Source organism: Haliotis cracherodii, unplaced genomic scaffold (assembly GCF_022045235.1).
Source record: "Haliotis cracherodii isolate W230 unplaced genomic scaffold, xgHalCrac1.p SCAF_2, whole genome shotgun sequence".
NCBI classification, from domain to species: domain Eukaryota; kingdom Metazoa; phylum Mollusca; class Gastropoda; order Lepetellida; family Haliotidae; genus Haliotis; species Haliotis cracherodii.
This window is the reverse complement of record NW_027266275.1, coordinates 62,534,701-62,556,279: the sequence shown is the minus strand read 5'-3', so window position 1 is coordinate 62,556,279 and position 21,579 is coordinate 62,534,701. Positions and strand designations below refer to the sequence as shown.

At 42.9% G+C, this 21,579-nt stretch overlaps 1 protein-coding gene across 1 annotated transcript in view; it reads left to right on the top strand.

The window, feature by feature from the left end:
- Window positions 1–21,579, top strand: part of LOC139469390 (lysosomal alpha-mannosidase-like) — a 32,603-nt gene continuing 11,024 nt past the window's right edge. The window contains exons 1-15 of the mRNA XM_071251552.1: window positions 1–138; window positions 3,556–3,838; window positions 5,582–5,699; window positions 7,347–7,523; window positions 8,174–8,367; window positions 9,250–9,358; window positions 10,745–10,830; window positions 11,597–11,650; window positions 12,639–12,755; window positions 13,609–13,812; window positions 14,899–14,962; window positions 16,578–16,617; window positions 18,703–18,772; window positions 19,550–19,669; window positions 21,202–21,318. Coding sequence (XP_071107653.1) covers window positions 3,581–3,838; window positions 5,582–5,699; window positions 7,347–7,523; window positions 8,174–8,367; window positions 9,250–9,358; window positions 10,745–10,830; window positions 11,597–11,650; window positions 12,639–12,755; window positions 13,609–13,812; window positions 14,899–14,962; window positions 16,578–16,617; window positions 18,703–18,772; window positions 19,550–19,669; window positions 21,202–21,318 — 1,728 coding nt within the window. The 5' untranslated portion in view covers window positions 1–138; window positions 3,556–3,580. The remainder of the gene's footprint in view (window positions 139–3,555; window positions 3,839–5,581; window positions 5,700–7,346; window positions 7,524–8,173; window positions 8,368–9,249; window positions 9,359–10,744; window positions 10,831–11,596; window positions 11,651–12,638; window positions 12,756–13,608; window positions 13,813–14,898; window positions 14,963–16,577; window positions 16,618–18,702; window positions 18,773–19,549; window positions 19,670–21,201; window positions 21,319–21,579) is intronic.

The window sequence follows — 21,579 nt, the reverse complement described above, 5'->3', positions numbered from 1 at the left end:
TAGGGGTATTCCATGTACATGCAGTAACGAAACAAGTGTTACCCACGCACAAAGTCGATTCTCCCATTTCGCACGTGCATTTCGTCACCTCGCCACGTTGAGTGTTGACAATGAAGAGGATATACTGGCATTGATCAGGTAAGAATCACTGAATGTTACATTTATAAACATATACTGCTTCGCTATACTAGTCTTCCGGAGAGAATGTCGTCAGGTCGCTATCTGCACACTTATTTTGAAGGGGAATACTTCCGCCCGTAACACCCCCCTCCCGCCCCCTCCAAAACTTATGTATATTTCTATATGTTTATTGTGAGGTACTTATAAAGTATTTTGAGATCGCCAGTGAAATTCAGTGTATTCTCCCCGCCCCTAATATCTTCTTTTTTTACTTTAAAGCACTGTTTAGAAATAACTTTTTCAACTCAAAGTTTCGTTTCGGATTCCTACTTTTGTACCTGCCATGCTCCTGTGTGTCCGGTTCATGGATGTTAGGACTGGGGTCAATCTCTTCATACATGTTCCAGCCGCAAGGGACGTTTGTTTGTTTGTTTGTTTGTTTGTTGTTTAACGTCGCACTCAGCAATATTCCATAAATATGATGGCGGTCTGGAACAGACAATCCAGTGATAATCATCATAAGTTTTGATCCAGGCAATTGAGATACGATGACATGCTTCAACCATGTCAGCGAGCCTGACAACCCGATCCCGTTAGTTGCCTTTCATGACAAGCATAAAGCATGGTTGCTGAAGACCTATTCTTTCCTGGATCTTCACGGGTCCTAAACACTTGGACCTTCCACAAACTGGTCTGAGCACTACGACTGTCCATGGTACAATAGTGAGTGTCTATACGTACGTGATGGCGTCATCGAAGGGCCACCGCTTTCTCTGAAAGGAAATACACTGTCTTGCATGGGACGAGTAAAAGTCTTTACATTTTGATTTAGCAAAGTAGATGTGGTGGAAGACAACACTGACAGCAAGCTGAGGTCAATAGTATGAGATAAATATGTCGTCATGTGATAGGAGTGTAGATAACGACGCTATAGATTGGTTACCTACTCAAGAAATAAAGAAACTAAATCATCCCACCCTTCAAGTCAGTTTTGAAAATGAGAATTGACAAACTAGCCTTATATGCGTTGTCTTCGTATATGTATGTACATCATTAACACCGAGGTCGAACCTGGTTGTGTACCATCGTTACCCTGTCGACTACGTCATCTTTAGTAATAGTATCAACCTCTGGTTTCCCCTGGCCAAGGCGTTTTACCTGCCACCGTCATACAGATGGAATGTTCCTAGCTGCGGCGTGAAATGAAACAATATTTTTTTTCAAACAAAGAGTTGAATAGGAGTGACGTGAATGAGTAGGAGGCTCGCTTACTTGGTTAGTGCATGTCTTGATATCCCATCATCGTGTCATGGTATTGCGTGGATCGATCCTCATGATCATTGGATTGTCTGTTCCAGAATCGATTACTTAGAAACCACTGTCATATAGCTTGAATATGGCGTTAAACAACAAACAAACAAAACTTTTCCCACAAGGAGTCGAGTTCGAGGTACCTGATAGCTATTGAGTTTAGGTGTAGAATATTCAGTTATTTATTTCACTTTTGATTCTCTGAAGTCGTTTGACAATCATATGGTCGCTGCTCTCGTCTGACAACAGTGGAATACTAGTATTGTAAACCAGAAAAAAGCTCAGGTGATATGAAGTTGTTTAATCTAGGATATAAACTTTCGTGAGATAAACATGACTGTACAATATAGGGCATATAGATCGCCATAGGCTGTTTGGATTTCCGTTATTGTTGTTGCAGTTGATTCGGACCCAAGAATTCGCTGGCTATTCAGAACGTGTATTTGTTCAAGTGAAAGTGACTCAAATACTCACCGCCAAAAGAGACGCGAACCACAGAAACATATAGAGAATTATTACTTGTCCGTGAAGTGATCGCCCGTTTAATAAACATACAGCTGTATTATACATTGTGTAATACCAAAACGCGTGCTTATGTACTCTCGGAACACGTTTCATGAACACATATTGAAAGCTCTCAACATCCCTTGGCTTATTCAACGACATTGCGTGTGGAGTTGATAGATCAGTGAGAGGAGCTTATGCACACTCGATGACCCCAGCAACCTTGTTGCAAGGCTGACGTCACATGACATTGTTTCGCAGATGGATCTTGCAACAAAAGTCCACAAATTACATCATCGGATATTGTGACGTGATAGTAAATTTTGTGGTTCAGAGCCCCCGTTTCACAAGAAGATCGTACTGAAGCTCAACGACAGTCGTAAGTCAAAGTTAAAGTATGTGTGTTTCGATAACCTTAGCGCTCTGATAACCTTGTGGAACGGACGCCTGAATTCTGAAGGTGGACCGTTGTATGGTAGTAAATTAATTATACGTATCAACGTTTGACGTGTTTGAAGTATTATTCTGTTAAACTCAATTGGATATTATGCCTGGAAGCAATAAATTAAATACTAAACTCGCTCCCGTGTAAAACCAATTTTATGAAACTCGTGAATAGATGTGGTATTCGACTCGCTTTCGCTCGTCAGATACCTGAACTATTCACTCGTTTTATAAAATTGGTATTACACGGGAGTTCGTAGTATTCTATATGTATGTACGTTAAGAAGATTATGTTTCCAATGGATACCCATTAATGACAAAACTAGTCAAGTGTTACCGCAGAGTGTCTTTATTCTTATCACGATATGCTGCGCGTGATTTCCAAATTTCACATTCTAATTCTGCACCAGACAAATGGTGCATCTCGAGTCCAAGAACTATGACGTCAAAGTGAAGTGTTCATGAGCAGCGGTTGACACAACATAACAATATGTTCGTTTATGCATTGAACCAATGTAATATTTCTTGAATATGCGTACGTCTTCATAATATAAACCAACATGTATCGTATTCGCGTTTATTTTGGCGGTAAGTATATACAGGTCGTTATAAAAAAAAAGAGAGAAAATATAAATCAACCATACAATGGTGTATGTCGGTGAAATCACTGGAATCCTTCGAGGCTTGTTGGTTCTACTTCCGGTATCAACAGATTCTCAGGAATTCTCAGGAATTCTCCAATTAAATTAATGACCACGCCTTGCATTAAAACATTACCAAACAGACATTGAAACAGAATCTATGCTCTTCGAATAGTATATTATTATTATATTATATTATATTATATTATATTATATTATATTATATTATATTATATTATATTATATTATATTATATTATATTATATTATATTATATTATATTTACAGACATTCTAACATTATAAAAAAAACAGTCGTCCCCCATGCGCAGCCGATCAGTCGGATTATGTCGTGTTATATTCATATCCATACATGAACAGTGTTATCAAATCGAGATAAACAAGCAGGCGGGTGTATGTTCTTATAGTTGGTTTACGATGCGTGTGGGATTTGTGTACACGTGTTCGTTTGTGTGTGTGGGGTTTTAAGTAATGCCTTCTATGACAGCGCAGCTAAAGTTTATATATTTCTCACAGTGTGCATCAACTCATCTAACACGCCATGTTTCGAGCCCGGACGAAGCGTCTATTCCTTTCCATAGTGGTGATAACAGCCATTCCTTTCGTCCTCTTCTTTTTGGATTCTCTCAGCCTTAGTGTGAAGTTGCTCAAGGGAGACCACTCTGAATTAATTCGACGAGTCGCGATAATCGAAGATGACAGACCAGTTGGCGTTGATAATATTATCCGTGGAGAAGAAAATGTGGAACCTGAAGAGATTGAACAGGAACCACTTTCAGTTACCTGCCGCAATGATAAAGTGAGTACAAATCAGCAAATGTAAAAAAACATAAGAATGTTGTTTTTTGTCGTCGACATCGCTGACGCTTTTTGTCACTTTATATCGAGGTCTTAAATTATGAAATCTAATCTACTTGAGCATGTATCTGTGCGTACGTGCGTGTAAACGTATGTGTACCGTGACAAATAATTATTCCTATTTTAATCTGTAAAAATATGTTGATTGTAACCATACGTCACAACACGTCACGAGTATTAGGAGAGAATAACTGTATAGACATATATCATGTTTTGCTTTTCGTCTTTGCTGTCTTTTTAATAAACATGTGTGAACATGTATGAAAGTGTGAGTGCGTGCTTGAACGAGTGATAAACATCGAGTGTTACTGTATCTGTGGACCACACAAGGCAAATATATTATAAGATAGCTACGCGATAACTCGCAAAGAGCAAAAAGCAACGAAGCTTAAGCGTGGTATATTTAAGGAATATACAACGAGTGGGAGTTTGGGAGTTGTTTATTTCTTATATGACATATCAACATTATGTACATCCACTTCAAGGATGTTTATAACATGTATAAGCTTTACAAATAGTAACCTTACTTTTCATAATGATGACTCTCTGAACAGAATCCTCACGTCGATTATCTGTACCGTTTCTCCTTATACCGATTGTCATATCTCTCCCACTTTTGGGTGCGATCGTTCGACAACTGCGTTTATCTGCGTATCCCAGCTAAATCTATGGGGAACAACTCACTAGAACATCTCACCCGAGTGTCTTTTGATATCAAATATATCAACACGAGTTGATAAAAGTGGAAAAATTCCGAGGCTTGCCGAGGATTTTTGCCACTTTTTTTTCAACGAGTGTTGATACATTTGATATCAAAAGACACGAGGGTGAGATTTTATTTATCATCCAACATCATTCTTTCAACTTTTTCAATTTGTAGACAGTAATTAGCAGTGTCTTCAGTGTAAAAAGTACTGCAAACAGCTTCAGTAGCAGAGCCATTAGTGATGTCATTTGATTGTGACGTCATGGTAACCAGTGACGTCACAATGGTCTGCAAAGCATTGTGATGTAATTTCATTGCAGCGATATCTATAGTGTAGATATCGCTTGATCTCTTCCAAGCGATATCTCCTGTGGGAGCCAGTTTTGGATGATAAATGACGCCATCAAGTTGCGAGCGCATATTCGTGATTAAATCAATGTTTAAATGATGTTCATCGTCTCAGATTTTACACATGTCAATAACTTGCAAATAAGGGTAGAGAGTAAGTTTGTCACAAGATGCGCTGAAAACTACCGCGTTTCCAAATTAGTCGAAATATTGTAAAATTTAATCATTAAATAAATAGTTCATGTGAAGTTGCGAACAGTACGTTCGAATCCCAGATTCACCCCGATTATGTTTCTTGATTTGTCAGCATCATACCCGTGCTCATGGGTTTCACAGAAATGGACGCCTAATACCTGCTTCACTCCTGGCTTATCTTAAACTGTGGGGTAGCCTAGTGGTTAAAGTGTTTGCTCGTCACGTCGAAGACCCGGGTTCGATTCCTTACATGGGTACAATGTGTGGAGCCCATTTCTTGTGCCCCAGCCGTGATATTACTAAAATACTATTCAAACAGGCATAAAACGAAATTAACTAACTCACCAAACACGAACAGACAGAAAATGGAATAATACACCTCTTAATCAGACATGTTTAGTAATATACTAGTATACGGTGTGTTCAACATTCTAGAAATGTAATCCAACAAGATCCGGAATGTTCAACGTACACATCGTCCCTCACTCACACAATGACGTTGGTTGGAAGAAGACGGCAGACCAGTATTACACTGGAAGGGGCGGCGGCAATGGTAACAACATTTTGAGTGTAAATAATAATGACATCAAGTCAATATCTAATAAATCTTTTTCGTTTTGATGGCTTGAAGTTTAATCATATATTCTGTACAGTAATATACACATACAACATGCTCTTCATACCAGCTAGGGACCGCCTCCTTGGTCTAGTGGTAGAGCGTCCGCCCGGAAAGCGGAAGGTCCGGGGTCGATTCGCGGCCGCGTCATACCGAAAGACGTTAAAAGATGGTACTTGTTGTTACCCTGTCTGGCGCTCGGCATTAAGGGGCTAACACATGACTGGTCGGCACGGAGCCATTATACTGAATGGGATATTCATGTTAAACTGGACGGTCGGGTAGTCTAGTGGTTAAAGCCCTCGCTAGTCACGCCGAAGACCCGGGTTCGAATCCCGACATGGGTACAATGTGTGAAGCCCAATTCTAGTGTCCCCGCCGTGATATTGCTGAAATATTGCTAAAAGCGGCGTAAAACCATACTCACTCACTCACTCATGTTAAACTGCGGCATGGTATCTCAGTGGGCTACCACTATAAATCGGCATCAACCGGGACTAGCGCGCACGCACACGCACACGCTCACGCACACGCACACGCTCACGCACACGCACACGCACAACTTAAGTGCAATAATCATGGATGCGACGTTAAACCCAATTTCACTTCACCTTACCTTTGTTGACCACCATTGATGGACGTAGCTCATACCCACCCTTAGCTTGTCTGGCCTTGATTTGGGTAACGGCATACAGATCAATTATTGCTGACTGCTGTGTTAAGCAGCCTTCACTCGCACTCAGTACATCTTGTAAATTTCCCCCTACACTATTGGTTCAGGCTAGATCCATGGTACATCATACTTGTTCCCCGGTGTATTCCGGGTCTGAGTACTTTATACCTGTCTGGGGCAGAGTACCTTATACTTGTCCTCAGACCAGTGAAGATCCGGGGTAGAATAGGTCTTCAGCAACCCATACTTGCCGTAAAAGGCGACTATGCTTGTCGTAAGAGGCGATTGACGGAATCGGGTAGTCAGGCTCGCTGACTTGGTTGATGCATGTCATCAGTCCCAATTGCGTGGATCGATGCTCATGATGTCAATCACAGGATTGTCTGGTCCAGATTATTTACAGGCCGACATCATATAGCTGGAATATTGCTGAGTGCGGCGTTAAACACCAAACAAATATACTTGTCCTCGGATAAAGGGGCGGTGGGGTAGCCTAGTGGTTAAAGCGTTCCCTCGTCACGCCGGACACCCGAGTTCGAATCCCCACATGATTGCAATGTTCCCATTTCTGGTGTCCCCTGCTGCGATATTGCTTGAATATTGTTAAAAAGCGGCGTAAAAACATACTCATTCACTCACTTCTCGAGATACTTTTTCAGACAATATTCAATTCTGCTAATGCCCTGTCAAAATGTCCTTACTTTTATCAAATCATGAAAATGTCCCGATCTCATTATCTCTTCCGAATCACTGCTACCGTCCGTGACCACCTCGTTGTGTGTCACCTAACCCCGACGGTGTGGATTGATGCTCATGATGTCACGCACTTGTTCAAGTTGGATCAACGTGACGCTGATGACTGCAGCACAAAACCACACTCACTCACTCACTCACTCACTTATGTATTGCAGCCGCGTCGTTCTATGACGGGACCGAGTGCAGCAAGTGCATCCTCGACAGCGTCATCCCCCAGCTGGTGAGGAAACGGGACAGACGCTTCATCTTTGCGGAGATGGCCTTCTTCTCCCGCTGGTTTAAGGAACAAGACATGAATACTCGACAAGCAGTGAGGGACCTCGTGGCACAGGGTAGGTACGCGCATTTAATCTTCAAATTTTGAGTCTCATGGCTAGAGCGGTGGTTCGATTCCCGGCTGTGTCTTACCAAAAGACGTTAAAAGATGGTAATTGTTGCGTAGTGCTCGGCATTAAAGGAATCAAACAAGGACTGATCGGGTGTTTGTTGTTTAACGGCAACATTCCAGCTATATGACGGCGGTCTGTAAATAATCGAGTGATTTACATCACAAGCATCGATCCACGCAATTGGGATAAGTCTGTGAATCTGACCACTTCGGACAAGCATAGTCGCCTTGTTGCTGAAGACCTATTCTTCATCTTCACGGGTTCTGAGATGGGTAGCTCATGGTAGCTCAGTGGGCTAGCACTATAAAACCGGCATTAGTCCGGAGTTGAACATGCAGCCGCGCACAGATGCACGCACGCACATATTAAATGCACATCGCTATATAAGTGCAATAATCTTGAACGCGACGTTAAACCCATTTCACCTCACCTGTCATCTGTAACAGGGGCAAATAACTCTAACGTCGAGCACTTCGGTAGTGCAGATTTGGGCCTCACTCACACAATCTCGACACAAAAGACTGCCTCTGTGATTTACCGTGTACCACAGCACTTGTTTACAATTGTGTAGTTTAAACCAAGTTTCTTTTAAGGACGTCTTCAGATTGTAATCGGTGGCTGGAGCATGAGCGACTCGGCCACGACCTACTACGACGACATCATTGACCAACACACTCTTGGTTTCCAATGGATACAGAAGGAATTTGGAGAATGTGCAATGTCTAACATCGGCTGGCACATCGACCAATTCGGACATTCTCGTGAACACTCGTCTTTGTTCGCTCAGGTACATAGAGCGTTTTGTATTCTGTCGGTGTATTGTTCTTTCATTCGGAGGTTTTATTGCAGGAATGAAGTTAGGTTTCTTCCTTGATTGGATTAAATGTCTCTGGAGTGGGTGAGTGAGTGAGTGAGTGAGTTGGTTTTAACCTCTCTTTGAATAGTATTCCAGTTACAGCTAAATGAGAGGAAAGACCGAAATGATGCAGGTCTCAGACGTGTACCACTTTGGTGAATCCCACGAGCACGGGTATGGTGCTGACAAACATAAAAACATTTATCGGGGGGGGGGGGGGGGAACCGGAAATCGAACCCTCGATTAGAGGCTCTGGTGCGCCAAAGGGACGCAACTCTGCACTGCGCTTGTGGCCTCTGAGACAACTGGGCCGCCCCTGGCCCCTGCATGGCCCTTGAAAGTCTACTCCCCCTGTAGTGTTGAAATATTGTTAACAATTGGCAACTTGGACTTTCATGTCTGGTCTGGTATAACCTGGTATTGTCTTTGTTACACGTGGAAACCTGTAACCTTTGGCAAAGCAAGATAACGATATCGTTGTAGAGGGACTGTTTTCTTTCTAAGCATGGATTAACACCTGTAAGAAGGACTGTGTTTGCGAGCATTTACAAGATTATTTTGAGTCAAAATTAAACTTTCGTCTTACAGTTAAAAAAGAGCAACAGGGCTTTTGTCAAGATTGTAAAAAAGAATAATACACGGGGTAATCAAGCGTGGGTCGACACGTTGTGGGGAGATCTGTGTGCTTTTTGCAAGATGTTCCATTAGCTGGTAAAGGTTGAAAACCACGCTCGCTTGGATAGCCTTGAAGAATATGTGTATACCTGTTCCTATGTATCGTGTGTATATGCTCAGTTCATCGTTTCTCCACAGATGGGATTTGACGCTATCTTTCTCGGGCGAATAGATTTCCAGGACCACACAAGAAGACTCAAGTCTCGGGACATGGAGACTGTGTGGATGACCAGTCCACAAAACCTGGGTATTTTTCAATTAATTACTAGTGGGTGGTATTTTTCTAAATGTTTGATGAAGAGATCGGGAATTGATGTGATCCGATACATCATCACCTAGGCCTGGCATATTCTACGTCCAGGACCTAGCTGTCGGAATGGCTTACCTTCATCTTCCACATCTTCCCGAGACAAGGGCGTTAGCTGACTTTTGAAGTTCAGTTCCCAGCCTTGCCAAACTAGGCTGGAATTCCTCAGTTACATTCTGGCTGGACTAACGAGTCCATGCAGTGTCCAGTCAAAATCGCGTAACGAAATCGACACCAGGGTCGTAAACAACTTGGATTTCAACCTGCACATTTCGGACGACTGTAGGATTTTCAAAGCATGTGAACCGCAAAACCGGGCGTCAACAGCTATTTTACAAATCCTTTCATGTTTGTAGTCGAGGTGTTCCAGTGATTTGATGGTAAGACCCGTTACAATATTACAGTACAATATAGATCTTGATTAGCGATCAGATCGGCTTGACAGAGCGCCGCCATTTTGTTTGAAGCAAAAGCAAGTGATATGAGATGTGGAATCTGTTTGGTCAATAGCAGGGATATAGAAGGGACATAACTCGTAATAGCCACTGGTGGTGCTACGACCAAGCATGGAAATTCAAGCCGAGTTCGGCAAGGGTGGAAAGTGGACTTTTATAGTCAGTTAACGCCCTTGCCTCGAGAAGAGGCGTCTCAACCAAAAATATAGCGGGTACTACATGAAAATGTGTGACGTGACTGATATTCATGTCACCCTACAGGGCGTGGCCTGATGCTCATGGTTTCAACCTATAGTTTATCGAAGCGGAAATCGATGGCATTAAAGCCTGACATGGATAGATTTCAATAGCTCAGTGATTTCTTGTTAGTCGTTTATAATATTGTCTCGTGATATAGCTTACCTCCGGTTGGTTTGTTTGGTTTTTGTTGTTTAACGCCGCACTTAGCAATAATCCAGCTATATGACGGCGGTCTGTAAATAATCCAGTCTGGAACAGACAATCAAGTGATTAATATCATGAGCATCGATCCGCGCAATTGAGATCGATGACATGCATCAACCAAGTCAGCGAGCCTGACCACCCGATCCCGTTAGTCGCCTTTTACGACAAGCATAGTCGCCTTTTACGGCAAGCATGGGTTGCTGAAGACCTATTCTACCCCGGATCTTCACGGGTCGCTTATCTCCGGTAAAATATTAAAAGTCAAATTATTTATTCAACATTGTGATAGGTTCCTCCTGCATATCTCAGTCTGTTTTCTAACACTCAAAGTCTGGATTAGAACCCGTATTTTATAAATTTGTGATTAGACTCAAAAGGTTCTACCAGAGATTGTTTGCTTGACTCATACAGCGTATTGACCTTCCAGGAAACAGCCTGTTCACAAGCGTGTTGTATGACGGATATTTCAGCCCGGGCAACCTACGTTGGGAGGGACTCCCACCGTCTTCGTCCGTACGTCATAACTGAGATCATCCCCTTCCGCATTTATTTAAGTATCTATGTTAAATCAGTGAAAGACCATGCCATTGTTTTCGGGTAGTAAGCAGGCATTGTTCCAATGTCTACAGTTGCCTCGAATAGAGCGCCTGCCCAGGTAGATCGGTTATTCGATCCCGATTCCACGTCATACCAAAATACGTTGAAAGATGGTACTTGATGTTACCTTGCCTGACATACGTCATGATGGGATAAAACAAGGGCTGGACCTCGTGGAGTCAGTACATTGTGTTTGAGTGGGGTACCTGTGAGTAAAATGATCTTGATCGCGACGAATCTTGATACGTATGTATCTTGTAAATAAATATTTCCAATGTCTTGATACGTATGTATCTTGTAAATAAATATTTCCAATGTCTGAAGGACGGGTGGGTGAGTGAGTGAGTGAGTGAGTGAGTGAGTGAGTGAGATACCGCAATTTAACATGAATACTCCACTCAAACATATTATCGATCCGGGGATCGAACCCCGGACCTACCGCTCTCCGGGCGGACGCTCCACTACTAAGAGTGATAAGACAAGGGGAGTTGAGTGCCCTTGCATTTACGGTTGGCTGACATACAGCTCAATAAAGCGGCCCTTAAGGACGTAATTAAATAGTTAAATAGGACATGATTCTGATCAGAGAACTGTGTTGTCCTTGATAGAGCAGTCATGTGTATGGAACCGTTTTGTACACATGAGAGTTTTGACTGGCGTCAACTTGTATCTTATGTTTCAGAAACGGATACGGAAGATGGAGGCTAAAGCGCTCATCAACCTTGCAGTGAAGTGGGTATGTAGTTGGTTGTGTGTACAGAAATAGGATCATTCGGTCCTTGGGGCCATCACATAGGGTTTCAGAAGCAGAGCTCGTGCCTGTATATCCATCATCCCAAGGCCTAATGGGTATCTCATCTTTCTTACAACTTAAGGGGGCATGGGTGGCCCAGTCTTTTAAGGCGCAACGATTCGCTGTGCAGAGTTGCGTCCCTTGGGCACGCCAGAAACCTATGATTGTGGGTTCGAATCCCGGTTGGCCCTGATTATGTTTCTAGGTTTGTCAGCACCATACCCGTGCTCGTGGGTTTCACCGAAATGGTAAACGTCTAAGACCTACTATGTGTAACATCACTTCGAACTTTTCTCCCACATTAAGCTAACACGCCGCGATATAACTGGAATATTGTAATAAGCGGCGTTAAACCCAACTCACTCACTCACTCACTCTTACAACTTAAGGACGTTTGGGTAGCCGAGTGGTTTAAACTTTCCTTTCGTCACGCCAAGACCCAGGTTCAATTACCCACATGGATACAATATGTGAAGCCTATTTCTGGGGTCCCTCGCCGTGATATTGCTGGAATGTTGCTCAAAGCGGCGTAAAACCATTCTCACTCACTCACTCAACTTATAAAATGGATTTCTAATGTTTTATGCAACTTATGGGTCTCCAATCTTAATTAAGTGTTTCTGGTATTGTAAAATTATTTAAACATTCTTCTCTTTTCAACTCTTCCCCTATATATTTCCATCAGTGAAACGATTCATAGACTTGATACTGGATGCTTGTCGACTAACAGGATCGGCTGGTCAGGCTCGCTGACTTTGTTGATGCATATCAACGTATCCCAATTGCGTGTATCGATGCTTATGATGTCAATCACTGGATTGTCTGGTCCAGACTCGATTATGTACAGACCGCCGTCATGTAGCTGGAATATTGCTGAGTTCGGCGTTAAGCAACAAAACAAAAATTAAAATCAAATTATGGAACTCTTCAGGCGGAGTCCTACAAGTCCAGCCACATCCTGATCCCCGTGGGTGGGGACTTCGCCTTCCGCTCCGCCCCCTATTGGTACGAGGGTCTGGATCAGCTGATAGCCACAGTCAACGCTGAGGTAAATGCAGGTCAAGGGGACCCGTGAAGATTCCGGTGCAGAATTGGTCTTCAGCAACCCATGCTTGCCGTAAAAGGTGACTATGCTTGTCGTGAAAGACGACTAACGGGATCGGGTGGTCAGGCTCGCTAACTTGGTTCAGGCATGTCATCGATCCCAATTGCGTGGATCGATGCTCATGATATCAATCACTGGATTGTCTGGTCTAGACTGGATTATTTACAGACCGCCGTCATATAGCTGGAATATTGCTGAGTGCGGCGTTAAACAACAAACAAACAAATATAACTTGTCCTCGGTGTGTTCATAATGTCTGGCATTACATCGTATAGTAGCAAAACACAAGATGAAACATGTATGGACATCCCATTGTGTGCTTAATGACCTCCTGTGTGTTCGGGCCAGTACAGGTCCCCAGCGTCCCATTCCTGTGTGAACCGACTGAAATGATCAGGGGGCTACAGTGAGTGACGTGACTGACACTTATATCTTCACACAGGGCTTGGCTCGGCGCTCATGTTAACAACTAGTAGCTAGTTTATCGATGACTGGTCCAGACTCGATTATTAACAGGCGAGCGTCACATGTAGCTGGAATATCGCTGTATGCCGCGTTCAACCACGCACGCACGCACGCACGCAATAATCTTTAACGCGACGTGTATACTGAGTGGGGTATCCATGTTAAATATCCATCTCAATGTGGCACCACGATAATGTACGGACTATTACAAGCAGCCCCTGCAAACACACACACGCAGACGCACACGCATACACGCACACACGCAAACGCAAACACAAACACTCACTCACCACTGAGTAACAATATTGCTGTATTTTCTTTGCAACGTCAGCAAAAGTTCGGCAGTGTCGTGCACGCTCTGTACTCCACCCCAAGCTGCTACATCAACAGCGTCAACAAGGAGGGTGTCAAGTTCAGCAGAATGGCTGGCGACTTCTTCCCGTACTCCACCATCCCCAACACCTTCTGGACGGGCTTCTTCACCAGCAGACCCGGTCTCAAGCGCCATGTGAAGACGGCCAGCAGCTTACTACAGGTAGGAAAACATTTACTTCCTTCGTGGGCAGTAGCTTACTCCAGTTGGGGAATGCATGTCACTCCCTTCGTACATAGCAGCTTACTACAGTTGGGGAAAGCATGCCACTCCCTTAGTAGATAGTAGCTTACTACAGCAGGGGGAAGCAAGTCACTCCCTTCGTACATAGCAACTCACTACAGTTGGGGAAAGCATGCCACTCCCTTCGTAGACAGCAGCTTACTACAGCAGGGGAAAGCATGCCACATCCTTCGTACATAGCAGCTTACTACAGTTGGGGAAAGCATGCCACTCCCTTCGTAGATAGCAGCTTACTTCAGCTGGGGAAAGCAAGTCACTCTTTTCGTAGATAGCAGCTTACTTCAGCTGGGGAAAGCAAGTCACTCCCTTCATACATAGAAGCTCACTACAGTTGGGGAAAGCATGCCACTCCCTTCGTAGATAGCAGCTTACTTCAGCTGGGGAAAGCAAGTCACTCCCTTCATACATAGAAGCTCACTACAGTTGGGGAAAGCATGCCACTCCCTTCGTACATAGCAGCTTACTACAGCAGGGGAAAGCAAGTCACTCCCTTCGTACATAGCAGCTCACTACAGTTGGGGAAAGCATGCCACTTCCTTCGTAGATAGTAGCTTACTACAGCAGGGGAAAGCATGCCACATCCTTCGTACATAGCAGCTTACTACAGTTGGCGAAAGCAAGTCACTCCCTTCGTACATAGCAGCTTACTACAGTTGGGGAAAGCATACCACTCCCTTCGTACATAGCAGCTTACTACAGCTGGGGAAAGCATGCAACTCCCTTCGTACATAGCAGCTTACTGCAGTTGAGAAAACATGTCACTCCCTTCACTGTCATTAGATTTCTCCAGGTAGAGAAAGCATTAACTCTCTTAGTAGCCAGCATCTGACGCCTTTCTGCGTGTGAAACATTGTCAACTAATCAACTGCTACGTTGATATATCATTTAGTAGCTAGATAAAGTGACCTTTGAGTGAATGCAATCTGACAATATGGTCAAAGCTACATGTGACCCGTAATAATCATTCACAAAATTAAAACTTGCACACATTATTTCTTTTTTCAGACATGCAAAATGCTGACGGTACTTGCCCGACTGACTCAAGTTAGCAGGGATATCGCTGTGTTGAGTGGGTACATGTGCTTGTAGGCATCGTCGAGTATATCGTGCGTGCGTGCGTGCCCTACACACTACATTCTAGTATATATATATATATTTATGCATACCCTCCCACTATATTCTAGAACATAATTATATACCCTACACACTATATTCTACCATGTAAATAGCCTTCACACTATATTCTACCATGTAAATAGCCTTGACACTATATTCTACCATGTAAATAGCCTTGGCACTATATTCTACCATGTAAATAGCCTTCACACTACATTCTACCATGTAAATAGCCTTCGCACTATGTTCTAGAATATATACACCCTAAACACTTCATTCTACCATGTAAATAGCCTTCACGCTATATTCTACCATGTAAATAGCCTTCGCACTATATTCTACCATGTAAATAGCCTTCGCACTATATTCTAGAATATATACACCCTAAACACTTCATTCTACCATGTAAATAGCCTTCACGCTATATTCTACCATGTAAATAGCCTTCGCACTATATTCTACCATGTAAATAGCCTTCGCACTATATTCTAGTACATATATACCCTACACACTATAATCTAGTTTGTAAATCCCCTACACACTATATTCTCAAGAACTTGGTTGTTACTACTTCAAGGAATACAACTGTCAGTCCGTCCGTCCGTCAACCTTCAGGTCCGATTCTTGAACTTGAGGAAATATTTGAGGAGCGTGTTCTTGCAGTGTCTTTTCCTATGTAAATATTGCCATTACATTAACACGAACCTCCTTGTTCATTGCATTCTCTTTTATTCAGTTACTTCAATTGTCATTCTATTATTATCCTCAAAGCGCCCTTTAGGGAGTGACGTCACCAGCAATGACTGGATTATCATGTCCGAACTCGATTATTTACAGACCGCCGTCATATTGCTGGAATATTGCTCAGTGCAGCGTTAAACAACAAACAAAACAAAATAAATGAATACCCCCTACTGCTTTTGGAGGCTATATATCATATGGCAGAGATTCATACACTGACTAATCGGGAATGTGACCAGTAATTCACGGTGGTGCGTTATTCCAAGATATATTACCAAGGTCTTTGTTCGTTATCTTGAAATTAAATAATTTGAATCCAACATGACCCTTTCCAGTTAGACATTTTCTAGTACTCCACATTTTATTAATGCTGCATGCAAAAAAATAATGGAGCGTGTTTGTATATCCTGACCAATCTCATTTCACTTCACCTGTTGGTAAACTTTGTAGGAGGATCCTGGTATGGCGCCTGGTGCTTGAAGTATTCGCTCGTCAAGCCGAACATCCGTGTTCGATTCTCCGTCTAAGTATTGTGAACCCGCTTCGTGGTGTAACGAGCTGTCATACTGAGACCGTAAACACTACTCGCCCTCTTTCATTCGTTTCCAGTCGCGACATTCCAATCAACGCGTCAGACATTTTCTACAAGACTCTACACATGACAAGAATCGGGAACGTTAACTACACTCCTATCACATGACGACATATTTATCTGATACTATTGCCCTCAGCTTGTTGTCAGTGTTGTCTTCCACCACATCTACTTTGCTAAATAAAGATATAAAGACTTTTACTCGTCTCATGCAAGACAGTGTATATCCTTTCAGAGAAAGCGGTGGCCCTTCTGCAGCACCATGACGCCATCACGTACGTATAAACACTCACTATTGTACCATGGACAGTCGTAGCGCTCAGACCAGTTTGTGGCAGGTCCAAGTCTTTAGGACCCGTGAAGATCCGGGGAAGAATAGGCCTTCAGAAACCCATACTTGCCGTAAGAGGCTTGTCGAAAGAGGTGACTAACGGGATCGAGTGGTCAGGCTCGCTGACTATCCCAATTGCGTGGATCGATGCTCATGATGTTTATCACTGGATTGTCTGGTCCATACTCGAGTATTTACAGACCGCCGTCATATAGCTGGAATACTGCTGAGTGTGGCGTTAAACAACAAACAAACTCCAAGTTTTTAGCTTGAGCATCCTAGATTACCCACCGTATTATATAATAAATACCCTAGACCCATTAATGGCCACAGTTTCGTTCCGGAAGTGACATCAGCCCTTGATCGTGATTTGATTGGACGAATCTAACCAATACGAATCATATAAGAATTGACCTGTATTTGTTGAGTCATATTTCATAATTTGGTACGCTTCAATCCAGTGACTTACTGATAATTGACTTCGACACTGTGCTACCATACTCCTTAGCAATAAAATTAACAATACTGAGCATAGAGGATTGTTACGGAAGCCTTTTGGGGACATTTCCATTTTTCTTCTTAAAATGTCAAGCTACTAACTTGAAATGTTCAAGATAGCAACTTGAAATTTCAAGACAATAAGCAACCTCGGAATGAGTTCGTTTCTTGAATTTTCAAGTTAATATCTTGAAATTTCAACATAGCATCTTGGAATTTCAGATCAGTATCGTAAAATGTTAAGATACTAAGATGAAATTTCAATTTATAACCTGAAGATTTCAACTTATTGTCTTCAAATTTCAAGATCTTTATCTTAAGTTTCAGTTATTATGTACCTTGAAATTTCAACATAACATCTTGAAATTTCAAAGGGAAAAAATGGCCCGAAAAAGCTTCCGTAGATTGTGGATTAATCCCCAATACCATACTTGCTGGTTTCTGTAAACAAATGAATATACTACTCAAAAGATGTGAAATATATTATAATTGTAATTCTAATTGTAATAATTGTAATGTTTAGTATAGAATGGGTGGACAAGGCTCAGTGACCTGGGTGATGGCGAGTCATTGGTTCTTTATGCCCAAGGCCCGACTATTTACAAAACCGTGGTCATGTACAGCTAGAAGATAATCGACAGCGGTGTAAAATTGTCTGACTGATGATGGGTTTTCCCTAGAATGTGAGACCCGTGAAGATCCTGGGTAGAATAGATCTTTAGGCACCCAATGCTTGCCGTAAAAGGCGACTAACGGGATCGGGTGGTCAGGCTCGCTGACTTGGTTGATATAGCTGGATTATTGCTGAGTGCGGCGTAAAACAATAAACCAACCAACCAACCCTAGAATGTGATCAACATATAGCTTTGGTTTATTTACTTCACGTTGTTATTTATCAATTTATGTTTAATAGACGTAAACAGGGGCGCAACTAGACTGATTTTAAGTGCAAGCAGAACCAAGTATATTATGAGGTCCCGCTAGTTGGGTTTAGGGGCATGATAACCAGAAAATTAAAATAAAATAGATGCTGTTAAACGCTATTTCCTGCAGTTTGTTTGATTTTTTTTGTAACAAATATTGGTAATGTTTTATCAGAATTTTTTATTAGCAATATATTACGTGTTTCACCATGTTCATTCGTAGTATGTGATGGTTATTTGTTTTTTCATATCTTTACGACGACCTGGTATTATAATGAAAATAATTGTGTGAGCGCGGTTTGCTTACGTCACAAACCGTCTACCACTAAAATCCTAAAGTGCGTGAAGATTCCGATATTCAAGTCAGACAATAAATATCACGTTCGACCGCGTAGAGTTTGAATTGATAATTGACTGTATAGATGGTTATATGAGGGTTACTTATAAAGAAAATGCTTATTTAAGTGTAAGTAATTGCTTTTCCGCATGGTAGTTTCGCCCCTGGTAAATCTGCGTGAAATAACAGGTGAATACATAAAGACACTACATTACAGAATTGAATGAACTGAACTGTTAGTCAACAGCTGACCTTGACCTTGTGTGTTTAGGGGGACGGAAAAACAACATGTCACCGACGACTACAACAAGATGCTGAGCGAGGGGGAGAGAGCATGTCAGGTCGGTCCTATCACAGTAAACACTATAGTCGAAAAGTCGTTAAAAGATGGTATTTTTCGTTACCCTGCCTAGCTTTCGGCATTAAGGGGTAAAAACACGGACTGGTCGGCTGGGAGTCGGTATACTTTTCCTGAGTGGATTATCCATGCTAAGCTACGATATGCCATGGATGTACAAGCGCCTGCGCGCGCACACACATGCACACGCACACGATGACGCTACATCAGTGCAGCAATCTTGTCGTAAGAGGCGACTAGCGGGGTCGGGTGGTCAGGCTCGCTGACTTGGTTGATGCATGTCATCGTATCCCAATTGCGTAGATCGATGCTCATGATATCAATCACTGGATTGTCTGATCCAGACTCGATTATTAACAGGCCGCCGTCGTATAGCTGGAATAATGCTGAGTGCGGCGTTAAACAACAAACAAACAAACAAATTGAAAGTGGCGTAAATCTAATTTCATCCTACCTCCATCAAAGTTCACAGATTTAACAGTTCTCCTTACTTGATGGGCAAAGATTCAAGACCCCTTTTCCCCTGTATTTAATTCAATGGCCGTTTTGCTCTTTGTGTGTCTTTGAATCTGTGAATATTAACTTTGACACATGGAGTACCTTGAGGCAGATACGGCGACGTAGGCAGAGACAGAGTCTCGCGTTAAGTTAGCCTGTAGGTTAGGGGTCTTGTCTTTTTGTGACCGACAGATGTGTCGGTGTGGATACCGACAACTGCACGCTGCTTTACACGACGTCATCCGTCCTATGTCTGTTGCAGTATGTTGTGAATACCGCCTACCGGAAGCTCCTCACAGAGAAAACCAGAAAGCTTCCGACGCAGCATTTTTGTAACCGCCTCAACATTAGTGTGTGTCAGATCACGGAGACAGCTGACAAGGTATGTGTACGGTACACGGTTGTACAGTAGACTGGTGTACAGTGGATGGGTGTTCAGTAGACGAATGAAGAGAACAGGACTAACTGAGGAAGGTTTATGTCCGTGTGTGGATGTTTTGATGTTTCTTGTAGACAAATCAGATGTCGGGGATAATGATGCACTTAAGCAAAACGTTTTAACCGATAACGTTGATCGTTTCCTCTGCAATCAACCATCGGTTTGCATGATCTAGCCCACCATTTTGTATCTGTGATGTTGCTAACTGGTTGGTGCTCATGCTATCGATCATCTGTTTACATGAGCCAGCCCACCATGATGTATCTGTTCTGTTGCTAACTGATCGGTGCTCATGCTATCGATCCTCGATTTGCATGAGCCAGCCCACCATGATGTATCTGTGCTGTTGCTACTGATCGGTGCTCCTATGTAAATCTTTAAAGTGTCAGTCCACTGCATCGCCACTGTACAATGGCTAGGCTTGTATTGTATGTTAATAATATGTTATGTCATGAGTGAGTGAGTTCGATTTAACGCCGCTTTTAACAGTATATTCCAGTTATTTCACGGCGTGTCAGCTTAATGTGGGAGGAAAGCCCGAAGTGATGCAGGTCTCAGACGTTTACCACTTCGGGGAAACCCACGAGCACGGGTATGGTGCTGACAAACCCAGAAACATAATCGGGGCGAACCGGGATTCGAACCCACAATCATAGGTTTCTGGCGTGACCAAGGGACGCAACTCTGCACAGCGAATGGCGGCGCCTTAGTCGACTGGGCCACCCGTGCCCCCTGTTATGTCATGTTATTTATGTGTTAGTTACGTTACTTCTGTCTATGCACAGCTGACCCTCAACCCTTGTGGACCGCCTCCGTGGTCTAGTGGTAGATCAGAAGGTTCGGGGTTCGATCCCCGACCGCGTCATACCAAAAGACGTTAAAAGATGGTACTTGTTGTTACCCTGCCTGGCGCTCGGCATTAAGGGGTTAAAACCAGGACTGGTCGGCTCGGAGTCAGTATACTGTGTCTGAGTGTGGTTTTCATGTTAAACTGCGGCATGGTATCTCAGTGAGCTAGCACTATAAATCGGCATCAGTCCGGACTAGTACAAGCAGCCACACACACACACACACACACACACACACGTGCATGCACGTCGCTATATAAGTGCAATAATCTTGGACGCGACGTTAAACCCAATTTCACCTCACCTCACCTCACCTCACCTCACCTCAACCCTTGTTGATCATGTGGGCCCTCAAACACCCTATACTAAAATGAGTGATGGTGTGTCATCGTACCCCGATGGCGTATTTCATTGCCCATTCTTCTATTACCCAGCCTGGCCCAGATTCGACTAATTTCAGGCCGCCGTGATATTGCTGGAATAGCATTGATGTAAAACAACATTCACTCACTCAATGTGGTTCGGGACCTTGAAAATATGATCAATGATTCTCTCCCAGAGTTGTTTGTTATGACATTGAGAGCGTGGGGGCAATACTGACGTTCCCGACGTCTCCGCCTGTTGCAGCTATTCGTGACTGTGTTCAATCCTCTGGGTCAGCCTGTGTCCCACTGGCTACGTCTTCCTATGGCGGTACAGCACTACATCGTCACGGGACCCAAATCTCAGGCTGCAGAAGCTCAGGTAGACACGCACGCGCACATGTACGCACGCATGCACGCACGCATGCACGCACGCACGCACGCGCACACACACAATAACAACTTGGGAGTCACTATTTGTAAATATTTTTATTTTATTTTATTTCTTTTTAGAGTACACAAAAAAGTTTATAGAATATAGTTCACATACAAAGTATATTTGGACAATAACAAACAACTATTTCAGTGTTAGTTATACTGTGATTTAAAACATCATTTCGTTTTTCTTAACAAAATTGTCAAT